Source organism: Salmo trutta, chromosome 22 (assembly GCF_901001165.1).
Source record: "Salmo trutta chromosome 22, fSalTru1.1, whole genome shotgun sequence".
Classification (NCBI taxonomy): domain Eukaryota; kingdom Metazoa; phylum Chordata; class Actinopteri; order Salmoniformes; family Salmonidae; genus Salmo; species Salmo trutta.
In genome coordinates this window covers 38552788-38569314 of record NC_042978.1, presented here as the reverse complement: position 1 = coordinate 38569314, position 16527 = coordinate 38552788, and the positions used below count along the sequence as shown (strand labels likewise).

At 41.3% G+C, this 16527-nt stretch overlaps 1 protein-coding gene across 2 annotated transcripts in view; it reads left to right on the top strand.

Annotated features, from left to right (window-relative positions):
• The first annotated feature begins 1862 nt into the window (after positions 1 to 1862).
• Positions 1863 to 16527, top strand: part of LOC115158706 (collagen alpha-1(XXIV) chain-like) — a 75496-nt gene continuing 60831 nt past the window's right edge. For both annotated transcript variants that reach the window (XR_003868709.1, XM_029707932.1), the window contains exons 1-2: positions 1863 to 2373; positions 14866 to 14936. Coding sequence is in view for 1 of the 2 variants with exons in the window: in XM_029707932.1 (XP_029563792.1) it covers positions 2318 to 2373; positions 14866 to 14936 (127 nt within the window). In the remaining variant the exon portion in view is untranslated. The remainder of the gene's footprint in view (positions 2374 to 14865; positions 14937 to 16527) is intronic.

The window sequence follows — 16527 nt, the reverse complement described above, 5'->3', positions numbered from 1 at the left end:
ACACCAATCCTGCTAAAACAGGGAAATCTGAGCCTTCTACACATGATTTGTATGTATTGATAAATCACATATATGCTTACAGTATGTCTATTTTATTATATTCTATGTCTGACTAACCGAAGGGGCATATACAGTATCCCTGGATTCCACAGCCTAGGTCATCCCTATTCATATACAGTATGAATATTGGAGTTCTGTCACTCTGATGTTACTCTATAGGACTCTCTGATTGATGCTCTGTCACTCTATCTGCTACAGTATAGGACTCTCTGATTGTTGCGCTGTCACTCTATCTGCTACAGTATAGGACTCTCTGATTGATGCTCTGTCACTCTATCTGCTACAGTATAGGACTCTCTGATTGTTGCGCTGTCGCTCTATCTGCTACAGTATAGGACTCTCTGATTGTTGCGCTGTCACTCTATCTGCTACAGTATAGGACTCTCTGATTGTTGCGCTGTCGCTCTATCTGCTACAGTATAGGACTCTCTGATTGTTGCGCTGTCACTCTATCTGCTACAGTACAGGACTCTCTGATTGTTGCTCTGTCACTCTATCTGCTACAGTATAGGACTCTCTGATTGATGCTCTGTCACTCTATCTGCTACAGTATAGGACTCTCTGATTGTTGCGCTGTCGCTCTATCTGCTACAGTATAGGACTCTCTGATTGTTGCGCTGTCACTCTATCTGCTACAGTATAGGACTCTCTGATTGATGCTCTGTCGCTATCTGCTACAGTATACGACTCTGATTGATGCTCTGTCGCTATCTGCTACAGTATACGACTCTCTCTCTGATGTGACCTGATTATGACCTGATCATTATTGTTTTTGGCTTGAGCCTAAAATAGCACAGAACCCACACGGGCCTCCCATCAACTACAGTTTTATCGCAACAAAAGCCTAAGAAAAAAGGATATAGGCCACCAATCACTGTCTGCATGCCAAGATGGGTAGTAAAATGTGAATGATAAAGTAACTGTTCTGTGTTTCCAGTTTTCTATGAAATATGACCTATAGTTAATTACAATATGAGTGAAATAGTTTTCCATCCCATTTTTTTATGAAGTATGTTAAAAGCAGCTTTTCTGTTTTGGAATGGTGTGGGCGTATACCAACAACAGAATGGTGTGGGCGTATACCAACAACAGAATGGTGTGGGCGTATACCGGTCAATAAAAATATTAATGCGAGTAGACCGCTGATTAGCCAGCTCATCCACCTCAGGAGTCAACAACATTATTCATCCTCCCTCCAGGGGTAGATGTAACATAGTAAATGTAAATCCGAGATGCTCCAATTGGTATGTTATGTTAGGTTTCGTATGGTATGTATTCATTTGTAGATGTCCATCATCCATTTCGTATGATATGTTACGAATTAAAATGTATATTATATGTTGCTAATTGCAATTTGTACAGTATGTTACAAATTTGGTCGAATGCATGATGTTACAAATTCTAATTTGTTGTGGCTAAAATTAGCTAGGTGGTTAATGTTAGCTAGGCTATGGGTTAAGGTTAGGGTTAGGAGTTAAGTTAAAGGGTTAAGGATAGGGTTGTGGGAACATTTAGCTAACATGCTAAGTAGTTTCAAATTATCTAAAAAGTAGCAAGTAGTTGCAAAGTTACTAATTAGCTAAAATTGTCTGTGAAGAGATTCGAACACTCAACATTTGGGTTGCTAGACGTTCCTGTTATACGCTCACCCATCTACTCAACCAACCATTATATTGACTTTTTGCCTTAAGTAACTTTCTGTCTTATGTAACCATACTAAACATATATTATACTAATTTGAGAGTGCCGGATTTACGTTTACTATGTTACGTCTAGTTTATGAGACCAGGCTGCGCCTGGAGGTTAAGTACAGAGTTGGCTGCGCTCTCTCTCTATCTGTCTGTTGGAGACCACTCAATAGAAAGCATCGAACTCGGATTCCTCTTATGCCACTGTAAATATCACATTTAAATACTGTAATTCTTTGTCGCAATGCTCTTTCTCGTCATACATTGATTTCTATCTACAGTCACCAGCCTACTTGCGTGCGCGCCTCTTTGGTAGGTCGAGAGAGAGAAAATAATCACTGCGCTCTGCAAACCGCAAAGCAAATGAGTTGGGGGAGAAGTTTTGAGTGAGTGGGAAAGCCGTGCTTGCTCCTTGGACTGCATACAATGAGGAAATTCTGAGGTGGCATTCTTCGTTCAGTTACGCTTCCTTTGGCTGTATTAACTAATGGCTAGCTCATGAACCTGGATCCTCTTGCGTGGAATTCTGTTTTCACTTAGAACTCTGCTGCCTGGACAAATGCATACAAATGCATTTAGGAGCCCAACGGACAAGGAGTGGACACGTTTCTCCAACAGCAATAACGTGAGTAAGAAATAATAGCTTCACAGAAAAATGCATAGCCTAATGTAGACTATTCGATTGTAAAATGCAGACAAACTGAAATAGAAGTAATGCAACGGAAATGGGTATGCAGTTTGAAAGTGCAATTTTACCAATTTTCCTTTACCAGACCTGTATACCTGTTCTGACAGGTCTGTGAAAGGAATCAGCGGAGTTTATTTAGCTTGTAGGCATTTTCCTTGAAACTATAGAGGACACTGATCAGCACCAGCCTAATCTTAGCAAGCAATTATGTAAAGCAGAGATTATAACTAGGTTGCCAAAAACGTGAAGCAAACTGTTCGACTCAATTGATCGTTTGTAATGGATGGTATATTAATTAATTGGGTGTTAAATTCAGCATTGATCTTGCTCAATGTTGTTACGCGCTCGCATACAGCCAGCGGTCGTGGCTTTGACCTCTCCAACCGTCATGCTGCGCGCACAATTGATCTGCCAGCTAATCCTGTCAACCCGGTACTGGCTGCTTGAAGAACGAAAAGGGAAGTTCTCTCCGTTCTCTCTCTCTCCCATCATTCCGCCGCTACCCCTTATAGGAGAGCTTTTTTTTCTTCTTTGGCATTTTGTCACGTAGGCTACACATAACTGTTCTGTAAAGTTTGGAGACTACGTTTTCTTGCGCAGCAATGGACCGACTATTGGAGGCTTTTACCAACAACCGGTCTAATCAAAAAGTTAGAACAGTCCTTGATGTTAACAAAACATAAGGAAATAATGCCTTATTCAGCATAATAGCAAGGAAATAATTATTTATTTCCTATCAATTGCCCATAACGTCCAAAAACAATGTATAACTGGAGGGCAGTCATCCAGTCGGAGTGAAATTCCTATTGTTTCGAATCAAAAACACTCCACATAAGGAACGTGGACTAAAATGAACAACTGTTCAGTTTCCAAAAAAGATAATAACTTCTACAATTCTGTAGAACTTGTCCAGTACAGAATCAGATGACTGGCCGACAGACTGATGCGCAATTGACCACAGCGGTTGCTCTGATTGAAAATATACTCTACAGCAGTATGCCTAAACATTCCGAATGTGTGTATTGAATATTTACATCTAGGCATGTTGTTTATGCAGTGCTGTTACATTTGGCTGGGACTTTTGAGCCCGTATAGAAATCTACACATAATAGCATTAAGACCACAGAGCAAAACAAAGCAAGAAACGTTGCCAAGCTGTCTTTCTTTATAAATACAGTACCAGTCAAACGTTTGCACACACCAACTCATTCAAGGGTTTTTCTTTCCTTTTTTTGTAGAATAATAGTGAAGACATCAAAACTATGAAATAACACATATGGAATCATGTAGTAACCAAAATGACAGCTTTGCACACGCTTGGCATTCTCTCAACCAGCTTCATGAGGTAGTCACCTGGAATGCTTTTCCAACAGTCTTGAAGGAGTTCCCACAAATGCTGAGCACTTGTTGGCTGCTTTTCCTTCACTCTGCAGTCCAACTCATCCCAAACCATCTCATTTGGGTTGAGGTCAGGTGATCGTGGAGGACAGGTCATCTGATGCAGCACTCCATCACTCTCCTTCTTGGTCAAATATGATTCCATATGTGTTATTTCATAGTTTTGATATCTTTACTATTATTCTACAATGTAGAAAATAGTAAAAATAAAGAAAAACCCTTGAATGAGTAAGTGTGTCCCAACTTTTGACTGGTACTGTATATAACCCTATATGATGTAAAAGAGCAAAGCCAGTAGCCAGACACTCACCTTTTTTGTAAATGTCTTTTGTATGAGTAGGCTATTATTTATTAATCTATATAAAATGATGCATTGTGCGTATTCCACCTGGGACCATTATGGAGTAGACCAGGAAATGTAATCGATGTGTGTATATAACAGAAGATTGCTTTGATTTTCACTGAGAGGAGTTAGTGTATGCTTCACTGGTGCAGTGACATGCAGTGAGAGCAGAGTGGTGGTTCCTGAGGAGAGAGGAGAGTTCCTAGCTTGACAATCACTCACTGTTATGTGTGTGGTTGACTCTGAAGCCAGCCAGTGGTTTGTGTGCCTGGAATACTAGCTTAACTCTCTCATAGACTTGACAGACGGCCTGAAAATTACACAGTTGCTACCGCTCTCTTGGAGGAAGATATAACCACCATTGAATATTACGCTTTTGTTATTGTCAATAGCCAGTTTTTGTATTGTCCTGGTTACGAGTTCCATGTCTTGCCTGTGGTGAATACACGACACAGTTGTGGTGAATACACTGCATTAAATGGCCACTAGAGTGTCTGTGGTGAATACCCTGCCATAGACGGCCACTAAACAGTGTCTGGGGTGAATACCCTGCCATAAACGGCCACTACAGTGTCTGTGGTGAATACCCTGCCATAAACGGCCATTACAGTGTCTGTTGTGAATACCCTGCCATAGACGGCCACTAAACAGTGTCTGGGGTGAATACCCTGCCATAAAAGGCCACTAGAGTGTCTGTGGTGAATACACTGCCATAGACGGCCACTAAACAGTGTCTGGGGTGAATACCCTGCCATAAACGGTCACTATAGTGTCTGTGGTGAATACCCTGTCATAGACGGCCATTACACTGTGTCTGGGGTGAATACCCTGCCATAGACAGCCAATAAACAGTGTATGTGGTGAATACCCTGCCATAGACGGCCGCTAGACAGTGTCTGTGGTGAATACCCTGCCATGGACGGCTTCTACAGTGTCTGTGGTGAATACCCTGCCGTAGACGGCCACTAAACAGTGTCTTGGGTGAATACCCTGCCATAGACAGCCACTAAACAGTGTCTGTGGTGAATACCCTGCCATTGACGGCCATTAGACAGTGTCTGTGGTGAATACCCTGCCATAGACGGCCACTAAACAGTGTCTGGGGTGAATACCCTACGATAAACGGCCACTACAGTGTCTGTGGTGAATACCCTGTCATAGACGGCCACTACACAGTGTCTGTGGTGAATACCCTGCCATAGATGTCCACTACACAGTGTCTGTGGTGGGAGAAGTGAAGTCTGAGTGTGAATGAATGGACCTGAGAAGAATCAAGTTACTTGCCTGGTTACCCAGACTCTTTGCTCCTGCCGAATGTTATGCCACACCCACAGACTTTAGTTTCTTCTCCGCAGTGATTCTGGATCTGAGTACCTCCCAGACTTTGTCTTGTACAACACCCCTCATTTTGACGACACCACAAACAACTTCAATGACAGCAGTCTCAGACTGAAGTATGCAGAGAACGATAGAGCAGTGTAGGAATTCAGTTTGAATCACAGGTATCTAAGTTACACCATGTGGGTCAGGTCATGTGAAACAACCTACACAGCGTTGAACCACTTTTAACATGACTCCTCTTTGGTAATCAGCTTCCCTCAAATGGGGCTGTGGACGGCTAATGTCTATCCCATTTGGTTGGAAAATACACTTTTAACATAAAGTGACACATATATAGTACCATGTAATAATGTTTTTTGTTGTGTGTGTATAATAACATGTTACCACTACATAGTATGTACACGATAATAACTAATCTGAATTTGGCAATTTTTCTGTCTTCAATTCATGTACGTCATCTGTAGTACTGTATGTAGCTGAGCAATAACATCATGGTTACCAAAACAGATGTCAAGTCAGTAGCTACCTGGTATAAAGGCAGGCAGCTTCATGTAAAATGATCCCTTGTTGGGTAATCAGTGTCTGGTAGGACTTTTGGCCTGTCTGTGTGAGTGAGTGTGTGTGTTTAGCCCTCCCCACATCTGCAGTGTACCCTCCGACAGGAAAAGCCCTCCCCACATCTGCAGTGTACCCTCCGACAGGAAGTTTACTCACAGCCCTTTGTCTGCTAGTTGTCTTGTGGGCTAAGTCAATCTTTACATGTGTGTGCAATGAACTCTTGACTCTGTGACCAATTCTGAGTGAAGCTATAGTGTTACTACTTAGCTTACCCTTTGTATTGGAACCACACAGAGACAGATGCCTGGTTTACAATAATAGGGCTGACCTGAAATGAACTGATATTTCATTTTTACATTGTCCTTTGCAGCATGGTTCCAGCAAATACAGTGGATGCGTAACCAGGCCAGCCCAGTATAGCTCAGCTTGGTTTGGCTCAGCTTGTCCCAATAAGGTTAAGCAGGCAATAGTGGAATAGCAATGTGTGATAGAATAATGAGCCTCGGGACTTGGAAAGTGTTTATCTGCTAGCTCAAGTGCTGATGGCTATTTGGATCTGATTTATCAATCCAATGCCTATGTAATGAAGTCATAATCTGGATACAGGTGTTAGAGGTGGGAGGTTGCCAAGAGGAACAGATATTGGCCCCAGATCAATAACTCATTCATGTTGGAGAACGATGTGGCGGTTTGACACTCAGAGAGGAACATGCAGAAACAGAACACAGATATTACTGAGGAACTCGCACATTCATTTCTCATTTATCTCTTATTAATTTCATTCAGAGAATTTCTGAACGCTTATTAGCATATAGCTAGCTAATCAAGGAATGTAGCCTACCCTGGTGTTATGCTCACATGGCTGGCTACTTTCACTGTCTTGGATGTTTTGACATACAAGTGGAAATACATGTCCCAGCCTCAGCGATAAAACCCAATCTCCCCTTTCCCTTGTGTTGTATGTTAGATTAGTAACTACCTCTACTCTGCTCTACTCTATGTTGACATCTGAACAGAGCTACTGAGCAGAGAGACAGACCATATAGCTGCCAAAGTGTCAGTCGTGTCTATTATAGAGGAGGCATCTCAGGCCACAGGTCCATAAAATGCTTCCAGGTCAAAGGTCAGTGGAAAACTGACTGAAACATATGTTGTTGTTTTGCTGGTTCACATGGTCTGTGTCTTGCTTTGTTATAATGTGTTAATGATGGACAGTAATCTTTGTGCCCTTTGTGTTTATTCTGCATGATTTAGGTGTACTTTCCATATACCAAAGATTTAGCTTTGTGTCGTTGTATTTAGGGTAGTATTTCCCCATGATCTATCAATGCCTTTCCTTGTGTTGTAGGACTATATTTAGTCAAAGACGTGTTCGTTGTACAAGGGCCATTGCATTCAACATATTCACACCAGAGTTGAGTTCAGTATAGCTTATGGGAGGGAACATGTCGTTGGAGTTGTTATGGAGGATCAACAGCCTTGCATGGTTTGTTGCAACTAATTGATTCATTAAGTGGCTTGCCAATTAGCCATGTAAATAGTAACACTGTACCGTAAATGTAGCTGCTAACAAAATCAGAATCCCAACTATTGACCTATCATGGGTGAAGGGGCGTAGACTTCGGCTACAGACTTCAGCTTGCCTTAAGAAAAAAATGTGTGTCCTCGAACAACCCCCCAAAAAACTTAACGAAGTCCAAAACGAACTAAAACATCACAAAATGTTGTCATAATATATGCACAGACTCTTCAGAACTGTTTCTGGTGGGAAGAATGCTGACGCCAAGGTGGGAAGAATGCGACCCACCTCGACAACATCCGGTGAAATTGCAGAGCGCCAAATTCAAATGACAGAAATAGTAATAATAAACATTCATGAAAATACAAGTGTTATACATCAGTTAAAAGCCTAACTTCTTGTTAATCCAGCCACTTTGTCAGATTTCAAAAAGGCTTTACGGCGAAAGCATACCATGCGATTATCTGAGGACATCGCCCCGCTTATAAAAGCATACAAACATTTTCGAACCAAGTAGAGGAGTCACAAAAGTCAGAAATAGCGCTAAAATGAATCATTTACCTTTGAAGATCTTCATCTGGTTGCAATCACAAGGGTCCAAGCTGCACAATAAATGGTCATTTTGTTTGATAAAGTCCCTCTTTATATCCCAAAAACTCAGTTTTGTTGGCACGTTTTGTTCAGTAATCCACTGGCTCCAAGGCGGTCAAAACATGCAGACAAATACATCCTAATAGTACCGGTAAAGTTCGTCGAAACATGTCAAACGATGTTTATAATTAATCCTCAGGTTGTCAATTATCTAAATAATCGATAATATTTCAATCGGACAATAGCGTATTCAATAGAACGGAAAAACAACAAAGAGCGCGCACACGGTCACGCTCGTAAACCAGTACTGCATGATTCTATAGTCCACTTACCAAAAGGTCTCATTCTTCTTAATTTTTCAGAAAACAAGCCTGAAACCATGTCTAAAGACTGTTGACATCTAGTGGAAGCCATAGGAACTGCAATCTGGGTCCTAACCCCTTATATGGTTGATAGGCTTTCAATGGAAAACCACTCACATCAAAACAATCCCACTTCCTGGATGGATTTTCCTCAGGTTTTCGCCTGCCATATCAGTTATGTTATACTCACAGACATTATTTTAACAGTTTTGGAGTGTTTTCTATCCAATACTACCATGCATCTGCATATCCTAGCTTCTGCGCCTGAGTAACAGGCTGTTTACTTTGGACATGCTTGTCATCCAAACCTCAAAATACTGCCCCCTTGGCCGAAGAGGTTGTGCCTGAAATGGCTCCCTATTCCATATATAGTCCACTAATACCTGTGGCCCCTGGTCAAAGAAAGTGCACTATATAGGGCATAGGGTCCCATTTTGGAAGCCTATTCAGGGTGCAAATGGAGACCTTTCTGTGTCCTGGACACTGGACAGACTGCAGCAGATTATTTATAGTCTTGACATGGCACTCACTCCTCACATAGTGGCATTTCCCTGGATCAACACAGCAGTGTTTGGGGAGCTTTGTTCTGCTTTCAGCAGTCGTTCCCATAAACCACTGGGACGGAAGGCAGCAGGCATGTCTGTCTGAGAGTCCTCTTGTCACAGAGACAGGGATTTACCTCTAAGTTTTATACGGAAATCCAGGGTTGATGTTAATTCCATTTAAATTCATTCAGTTCAGTTTACTTCCTGAATTGAAATTGAATTGACCCCCAGGCACCCTTCAAGCTTTTAGTAGTTTAAACACTCAACCTGGTCCATGCTAAATTTAACTAAACTGGCAAAACAATTAAGGCAAATTCTCACAATTCCCACTATGTGACACGTTGTGTTGTCTGATGTCATCATTAGGTGTAGTGTAGTGAACCCAGGAGCCAGGTCTGTTTTGGAGCCAGGGAGCTGTGTGTATGAGGCTTTAAATAGCCCTACCGGAGACCGAGACAGAGACAAGGTTGTCAGAATCTACCTCGCATTGCCGTTGGCTCTCTAATTGTGGATGTAAGTGTTATAAACAGTATATAGTCCACTTTTCCACGCGTAAACCCACCAAGATTTTAAGCTGAACCAGCGACTCTACTAAGGCCTTATAAATGACAGTTTTATCCACCTACATATGAATCATTGTATTCATATAGCCTATATGTTTTCCCCTTCCTGGAGTGTGGGGGGGGGGGGGGGGTTATATGTCTGTATTTCCAGCTTTGGAATCTCACACCAGTATCTCGATGGGGAGCAGGTGTTCCTTCTCGTTCTCTCTCCCTCTCTCCCCCTCCCTCTCTCTCTCTCTCTCTCTCTCTCTCTCTCTAACCCCTCTCTCTGTCTCTGTCTGTCTTTGTCTGTCTCTCTCTGTCTCTCTCTGTCTCTTTCTCCTTCTCTCGCTCTCTCTCTCTTATTCTCTCTCTCTCACTCTCTCTGGGAAAAAAAGTCTGCCTCCGTCTGTCACTCTATCTAACAACCAGGGCCACACACAAGCTGCTAAACCCTTTCTGTTGTATACCCCCTATACTTATACCTAACCACCATATCCCCTTACCTTATTTTGTCTATCAGAAAGAGGCCACACAGCAGGAGAGGAGAGAGCTGGCTGTATGCTGCTGTATGTCATTGTTGCTCGCTATCCCTTGAAGTTACTGACCGTGTTGCAGTCTTGGATTCAAACAGTTTTGAAAATAATTTTAAGTACTTCATACTGTATGTGCCTGATTGAGCTTGCGTGGTTTTATGGACCAAAACGACAAACCCTGCCCATCTGGCACTCCAGGCAAGCTAGAGCAAACGCTCAATGTATTTGAAAGATTTCAAATAGCATTTGAACCCAGTTCTGCTGTGTTATAGAATCGAATAGAATAAAACGTTATTGTCCTTCCAGGATGGAAACTTTTATTTGGCATCAGCTTCCATTAAAAGGATCACATATACATACATTCTCACATCATACACATTTTAACCAGTCAGTCCATCATGTTTCATACAGTATACTAACAACATAGATGACATTAATACATTCACTCACAAACAACCACTGTCCCAACTGCACTGGATAGATAAGTACACAATTTACTTTGCATTTAGTAATCCAAAAGCACAAGGAACAAATTAATGTTGAACACGTTCTTCTTGGCCATGGGAATTCTGAAGCGCCGGCCAGAGGAAAGCCTCTCGAACTGAGGGTGTAGAGAGGGTGTGAGAGGTTGCCAATGACAGCCAGGGCCTTCTTTTTGTTTGCCTTGCGGAACAGACTGCTCAAATGTGCCTGTGGTTGACCAATTACTTTGCTGGCTGTGTTTACTATTCTGGTCAGTTTTCTTTTGCTCCTCACGCTCAGATTACCATACCAGACTGTCATAATGAATATGAGGATGCTCTACACCAGCTCAGATTACCATACCAGACTGTCATAATGAATATGAGGATGCTCTCCACCAGCTCAGATTACCATACCAGACTGTCATAATGAATATGAGGATGCTCTCCACCAGCTCAGATTACCATACCAGACTGTCATAATGAATATGAGGATGCTCTCCACCAGCTCAGATTACCATACCAGACTGTCATAATGAATATGAGGATGCTCTCCACCAGCTCAGATTACCATACCAGACTGTCATAATGAATATGAGGATGCTCTCCACCAGCTCAGATTACCATACCAGACTGTCATAATGAATATGAGGATGCTCTCCACCAGCTCAGATTACCATACCAGACTGTCATAATGAATATGAGGATGCTCTCCACCAGCTCAGATTACCATTCCAGACTGTCATATTATGAGCACTAGTGACATTAGTTTGTTTGCTTTAAGATTGATAGCTCTTTGACGTTCACCCATGTCATTGCTTAATGGGGCGGCAGGTAGCCTAGTGGTTAGAGCATTGGACTAGTAACCAGATGGTTGCAAGATTGAATCCCCGAGCTGACAAGATAAAAATCTGTTGTTCTGTCCCTGAACAAGGCAGTTAACCCACTGTTCCTAGACCATCATAGAAAATAAGAAAATAGAAAATAATAAATAATTTGTTCCTAGTTAAATAAAATGAAAATGTGCTCAGGTGAAACATCCTCAGGTTCTTCGAATTGGCACCATTCTCATTTTGTTAGAACACTACTCTCATCAATATGAACGGACTGCCAAAGGCATCTTTTCTACGCTTTCCATGACAGCTATGATTATACATGCAGTACTTCTTGTCAATCTGATTGATTCGGTCTGGTCAGAATGCACACTTCATCTCTCTGTCTCATTAATTCTCAATGTTATTATTATTATGTAAGTGTGTCCAATATATAGTTACTGCCTGAAGGGTTGTACTGTATTAGTCTGCACCTCCTGTATATATTGTCTCTAGCATGGAGAAATACCTTCAGCCATTTATATATTGTCTCTAGCATGGAGAAATACCTTCAGCCATTTATATATTGTCTCTAGCATGGAGAAATACCTTCAGCCATTTATATATTGTCTCTAGCATGGAGAAATACCTTCAGCCATTTATATATTGTCTCTAGCATGGAGAAATACCTTCAGCCATTTATATATTGTCTCTAGCATGGAGAAATACCTTCAGCCATTTATATATTGTCTCTAGCATGGAGAAATACCTTCAGCCATTTATATATTGTCTCTAGCATGGAGAAATACCTTCAGCCATTTATATATTGTCTCTAGCATGGATAAATACCTTCAGCCATTTATATATTGTCTCTAGCATGGAGAAATACCTTCAGCCATTTATATATTGTCTCTAGCATGGAGAAATACCTTCAGCCATTTATATATTGTCTCCATCATGGGGAATCATCTTCAGCCATTTATATATTGTCTCCATCATGGAGAATCATCTTCAGCCATTTATATATTGTCTCTAGCATGGAGAATCATCTTCAGCCATTTATATATTGTCTCCATCATGGAGAATCATCTTCAGCCATTTATATATTGTCTCCATCATGGAGAATCATCTTCAGCCATTTATATATTGTCTCCATCATGGAGAATCATCTTCAGCCATTTATATATTGTCTCCATCATGGAGAATCATCTTCAGCCATTTATATATTGTCTCCATCATGGAGAATCATCTTCAGCCATGTATATATTGTCTCCATCATGGGGAATCATCTTCAGCCGTTTATATATTGTCTCTAGCATGGATAATCATTTTCAGCCATGTATATATTGTCTCCATCATGGAGAATCACCTTCAGCCATTTATATATTGTCTCCATCATGGAGAATCATCTTCAGCCATTTATATATTGTCTCTAGCATGGAGAATCATCTTCAGGCATTTATATATTGTCTCTAGCATGGATAATCATTTTCAGCCATGTATATATTGTCTCCATCATGGAGAATCACCTTCAGCCATTTATATATTGTCTCTAGCATGGATAATCATTTTCAGCCATGTATATATTGTCTCCATCATGGAGAATCACCTTCAGCCATTTATATATTGTCTCTAGCATGGATAATCATTTTCAGCCATGTATATATTGTCTCCATCATGGAGAATCACCTTCAGCCATTTATATATTGTCTCCATCATGGAGAATCATCTTCAGCCATTTATATATTGTCTCTAGCATGGAGAATCATCTTCAGCCATGTATATATTGTCTCCATCATGGAGAATCATCTTCAGCCATTTATATATTGTCTCTAGCATGGAGAATCATCTTCAGCCTTGTATATATTGTCTCCATCATGGAGAATCACCTTCAGCCATTTATATATTGTCTCTAGCATGGAGAATCATCTTCAGCCATTTATATATTGTCTCCATCATGGAGAATCATCTTCAGCCATTTATATATTGTCTCCATCATGGAGAATCATCTTCAGCCATTTATATATTGTCTCCATCATGGAGAATCACCTTCAGCCATTTATATATTGTCTCTAGCATGGAGAATCACCTCCAGCCATTTATATATTGTCTCCATCATGGAGAATCACCTCTAGCCATGAATATATTGTCTCCAGCATAGAGAAGCAGAATGATTGAAAGTTCTATAAGAGGTGAGACTAGAAAGAATCCTTCAACATATGTTTGAAGTGATATCACGTTATTTGGAATGTGAATGGTAAACTCCCCTATCTTACCTAGGCTTATGTGTTGCTGCCACCCATACTACAGTAGAGATGGATGTGCCTGACATTTTTAAGGTGATACTACAAAGGAATATGGGATATGAGTGGTATAATCCTGTGATGTTGTTTACAGTAGGACATGAGTGAATCTCTGCCCATCAACAGTTTGTAAACTCAGTATGTCTCTCCATGCAGTTAGGGTTGACGCAGAGCAGTTTGTGGTGGGCAGTGCCCTCTAGAGGTGGGGTCAGTCAGTGGGAATCCCCCTTGTGGGACTACTGTTTGTTCTCCAATGGAACCCCCTGTCCATGTGTGTAGAGGCAGGAGGAGGGGTATGGTGGGGGTTTGGCAGTGACAGAGTAGCCCTTCTCCCTAGCCAGGAAAACAAGTGGTGTCTCGGTGGTATAGACCAGACCCCCTATTTGTCATCGCTATTTTCTGGTGAACCCCCCCCCCCCAACCATCCACCCAAACCTGCTAGGAGCCAGAGGGACCACAGCTCAGAGTATATCAGCTGTGACACTCCCTCAGCGGGGGTGGAAAACAATCGGATGCGTCCGGTTTTCAGGGGAAATGGAAAGAGAGCCTGTGACATGACTTCCGCTTTCGGACGTTAACAAGGCGACATCTTAACTGCTCCTCCACATTTACTGTATTGGTTGAACAGTGTGGAAGAGAAGTTTGACAGTTTGACCAGAAATAAATAAATAACACTCACGCATTTATTTTATGCCTCCTACGTTAGGTTAGCTGTGACAGAACACTAATGTGGTTGCCAGTTGGATGAAACATTTAGTATGCATCTGTAGTTGTAGTAGTTGATTTACGACGTATACAGTCTGATTCTTGTGTGTTGGACACTGCTTCCCAGTGCTCGTGACTGTACTGTAGACGATTGTGCATTAAGACAATTTCTGAATTGACCCCTTATAATGAATGAATATGATAAATAGTTTGATAAATAAATAGTTTGGTCTTCAGGGAAGACATAGAGCTTCTTATATGTGTTACCACTTTATGATAGAGAATGTTTATTTTCTCATTTGTTTCTTTATGATTAATGGGATCACTGACTTGGATCCATTGACTCAAATCAAGAATATCCCGTATTGGTTTGGTTTCCCATTTTCTTTGACTGTGTTGTTTTTTCCCTGTAGGAGAACCCTCCTCTTGCTCCTGTCAATATGCACAGCAGTACTGTCTGGAGAAGAAGACTACCGAGCACAAGGTAAGCAGCCTCCACCTCCTCCCCCGCCAACTCCCCCACTCTAACTCCAGCTGTACATTGTAGCAGTATACACCAACCCCATTCCTACCCCGCATCCACTAGCCGTCTCTGTTGCCATGGATTTGTTGTCTCATCTGTTGTGGATGAGAAAGTTACATTTTCCAGCTATAAAGTGATGTCAACAAAAATGAACAAACGCCTTGTTCTTCAAATGGAAACTTTCGCTATGAAAAGTATTGATTGTTACCGGGGCTTGTGCGGGTTTTATAGACATGGGTCTTAGTTTGACCAAGTGACATTTCACTTGTTGGCACCAAACATTCTGAGAGGGTGGGTGAATACTGACTCTTGGTTGCAGAGTTGCAGAATACCAGCACTTCTGATAAGTTGTTGTCATTGCTTTAGGGTTCAAACATCCCAACAGAATGAGATGACATAAAATAAGTGATTTATGACATTACCCTAATATCAAGGACAGGAATTCTCCCTGATATGTGTTATTATTGCTCTGTGTTTGTATACATGTATGTATGAGTAATAACATAATGGTGAATAAGCAGGCTGAGGCCAGGGGGTCTGTCTGTCTGCCTATGAGTCAGAGGGACAGCTGCATGTGGGAGCTCATCTCCTCTTCCCATTCTTTTTCTAAACCCTCCCTTACATGTCTGCTCTTGCTCCTCAGGTCCTAGAATGCAGGTATAGACAACCCAAATAGCCTCCGTCCCTTCTCCCACGTTCCCCTGTGTGTCTCTCTCTCTCTCTCATTTCAATTCAATTCAAAGGGATTTATTGGCATGGGAAACATATTTTACTTTGCCAAAGCAAGTGAAAAAGATAATAAACAAAAGTGAATTATACAATAAAAAAAATTAACAGTAAACATTACACTCACAAAAGTTCCAAAATAATAAAGACATTTGTCTATATACAGTGTTGTAACGATGTGCAAATAGTTAAAGTACAAAAGGGAAAATAAATAAACATAAATATGGGTTGTATTTACAATGGTGTTTGCTCTTAACTGGTTGCCATTTTATTGTGGCAACAGGTCACACATCTTGCTGTTGTGGTGGCACACTGTGGTATTTCACCCAGTAGATATGGGAGTTTATCAAAATTGGATTTGTTTTCGAAATCTTTGTGGGTCTGTGTAATCTGAGGGAAATATGTGTCTCTAATATGGTCATACATTTGGCAGGATGTTAGGAAGTGCAGCTTAGTTTCCACCTCATTTTGTGGGCAGTGTGCACATAACCTGTCTTCTCTTGAGAGCCATGTCTGCGTACGGCGGCCTTTCTCAATAGCAAGGCTATGCTCACTGAGTTTGTACAAAGTCAAAGCTTTCCTTAAGTTTGGGTCAGACACAGTGGTCAAATATTCTCTCTCTGTGTTTCGCTCTCTCTCTGTCTTTCTCTCTGTCTTTCTCTCTCTCTCTCTCTCTCTCTCTCTCTCTCTTTGTCTATCTGTTTCTCTCTGTTTCTCTGTTTCTCTCTCTCTCTCTGTTTCTCTCTCTTTCTCTTTCTCTCTGTCTCTGTCTCTCTTTCTCTCTCACTAAGTATACCAATTAATTAAACTGAAGAGAACAGGGAAA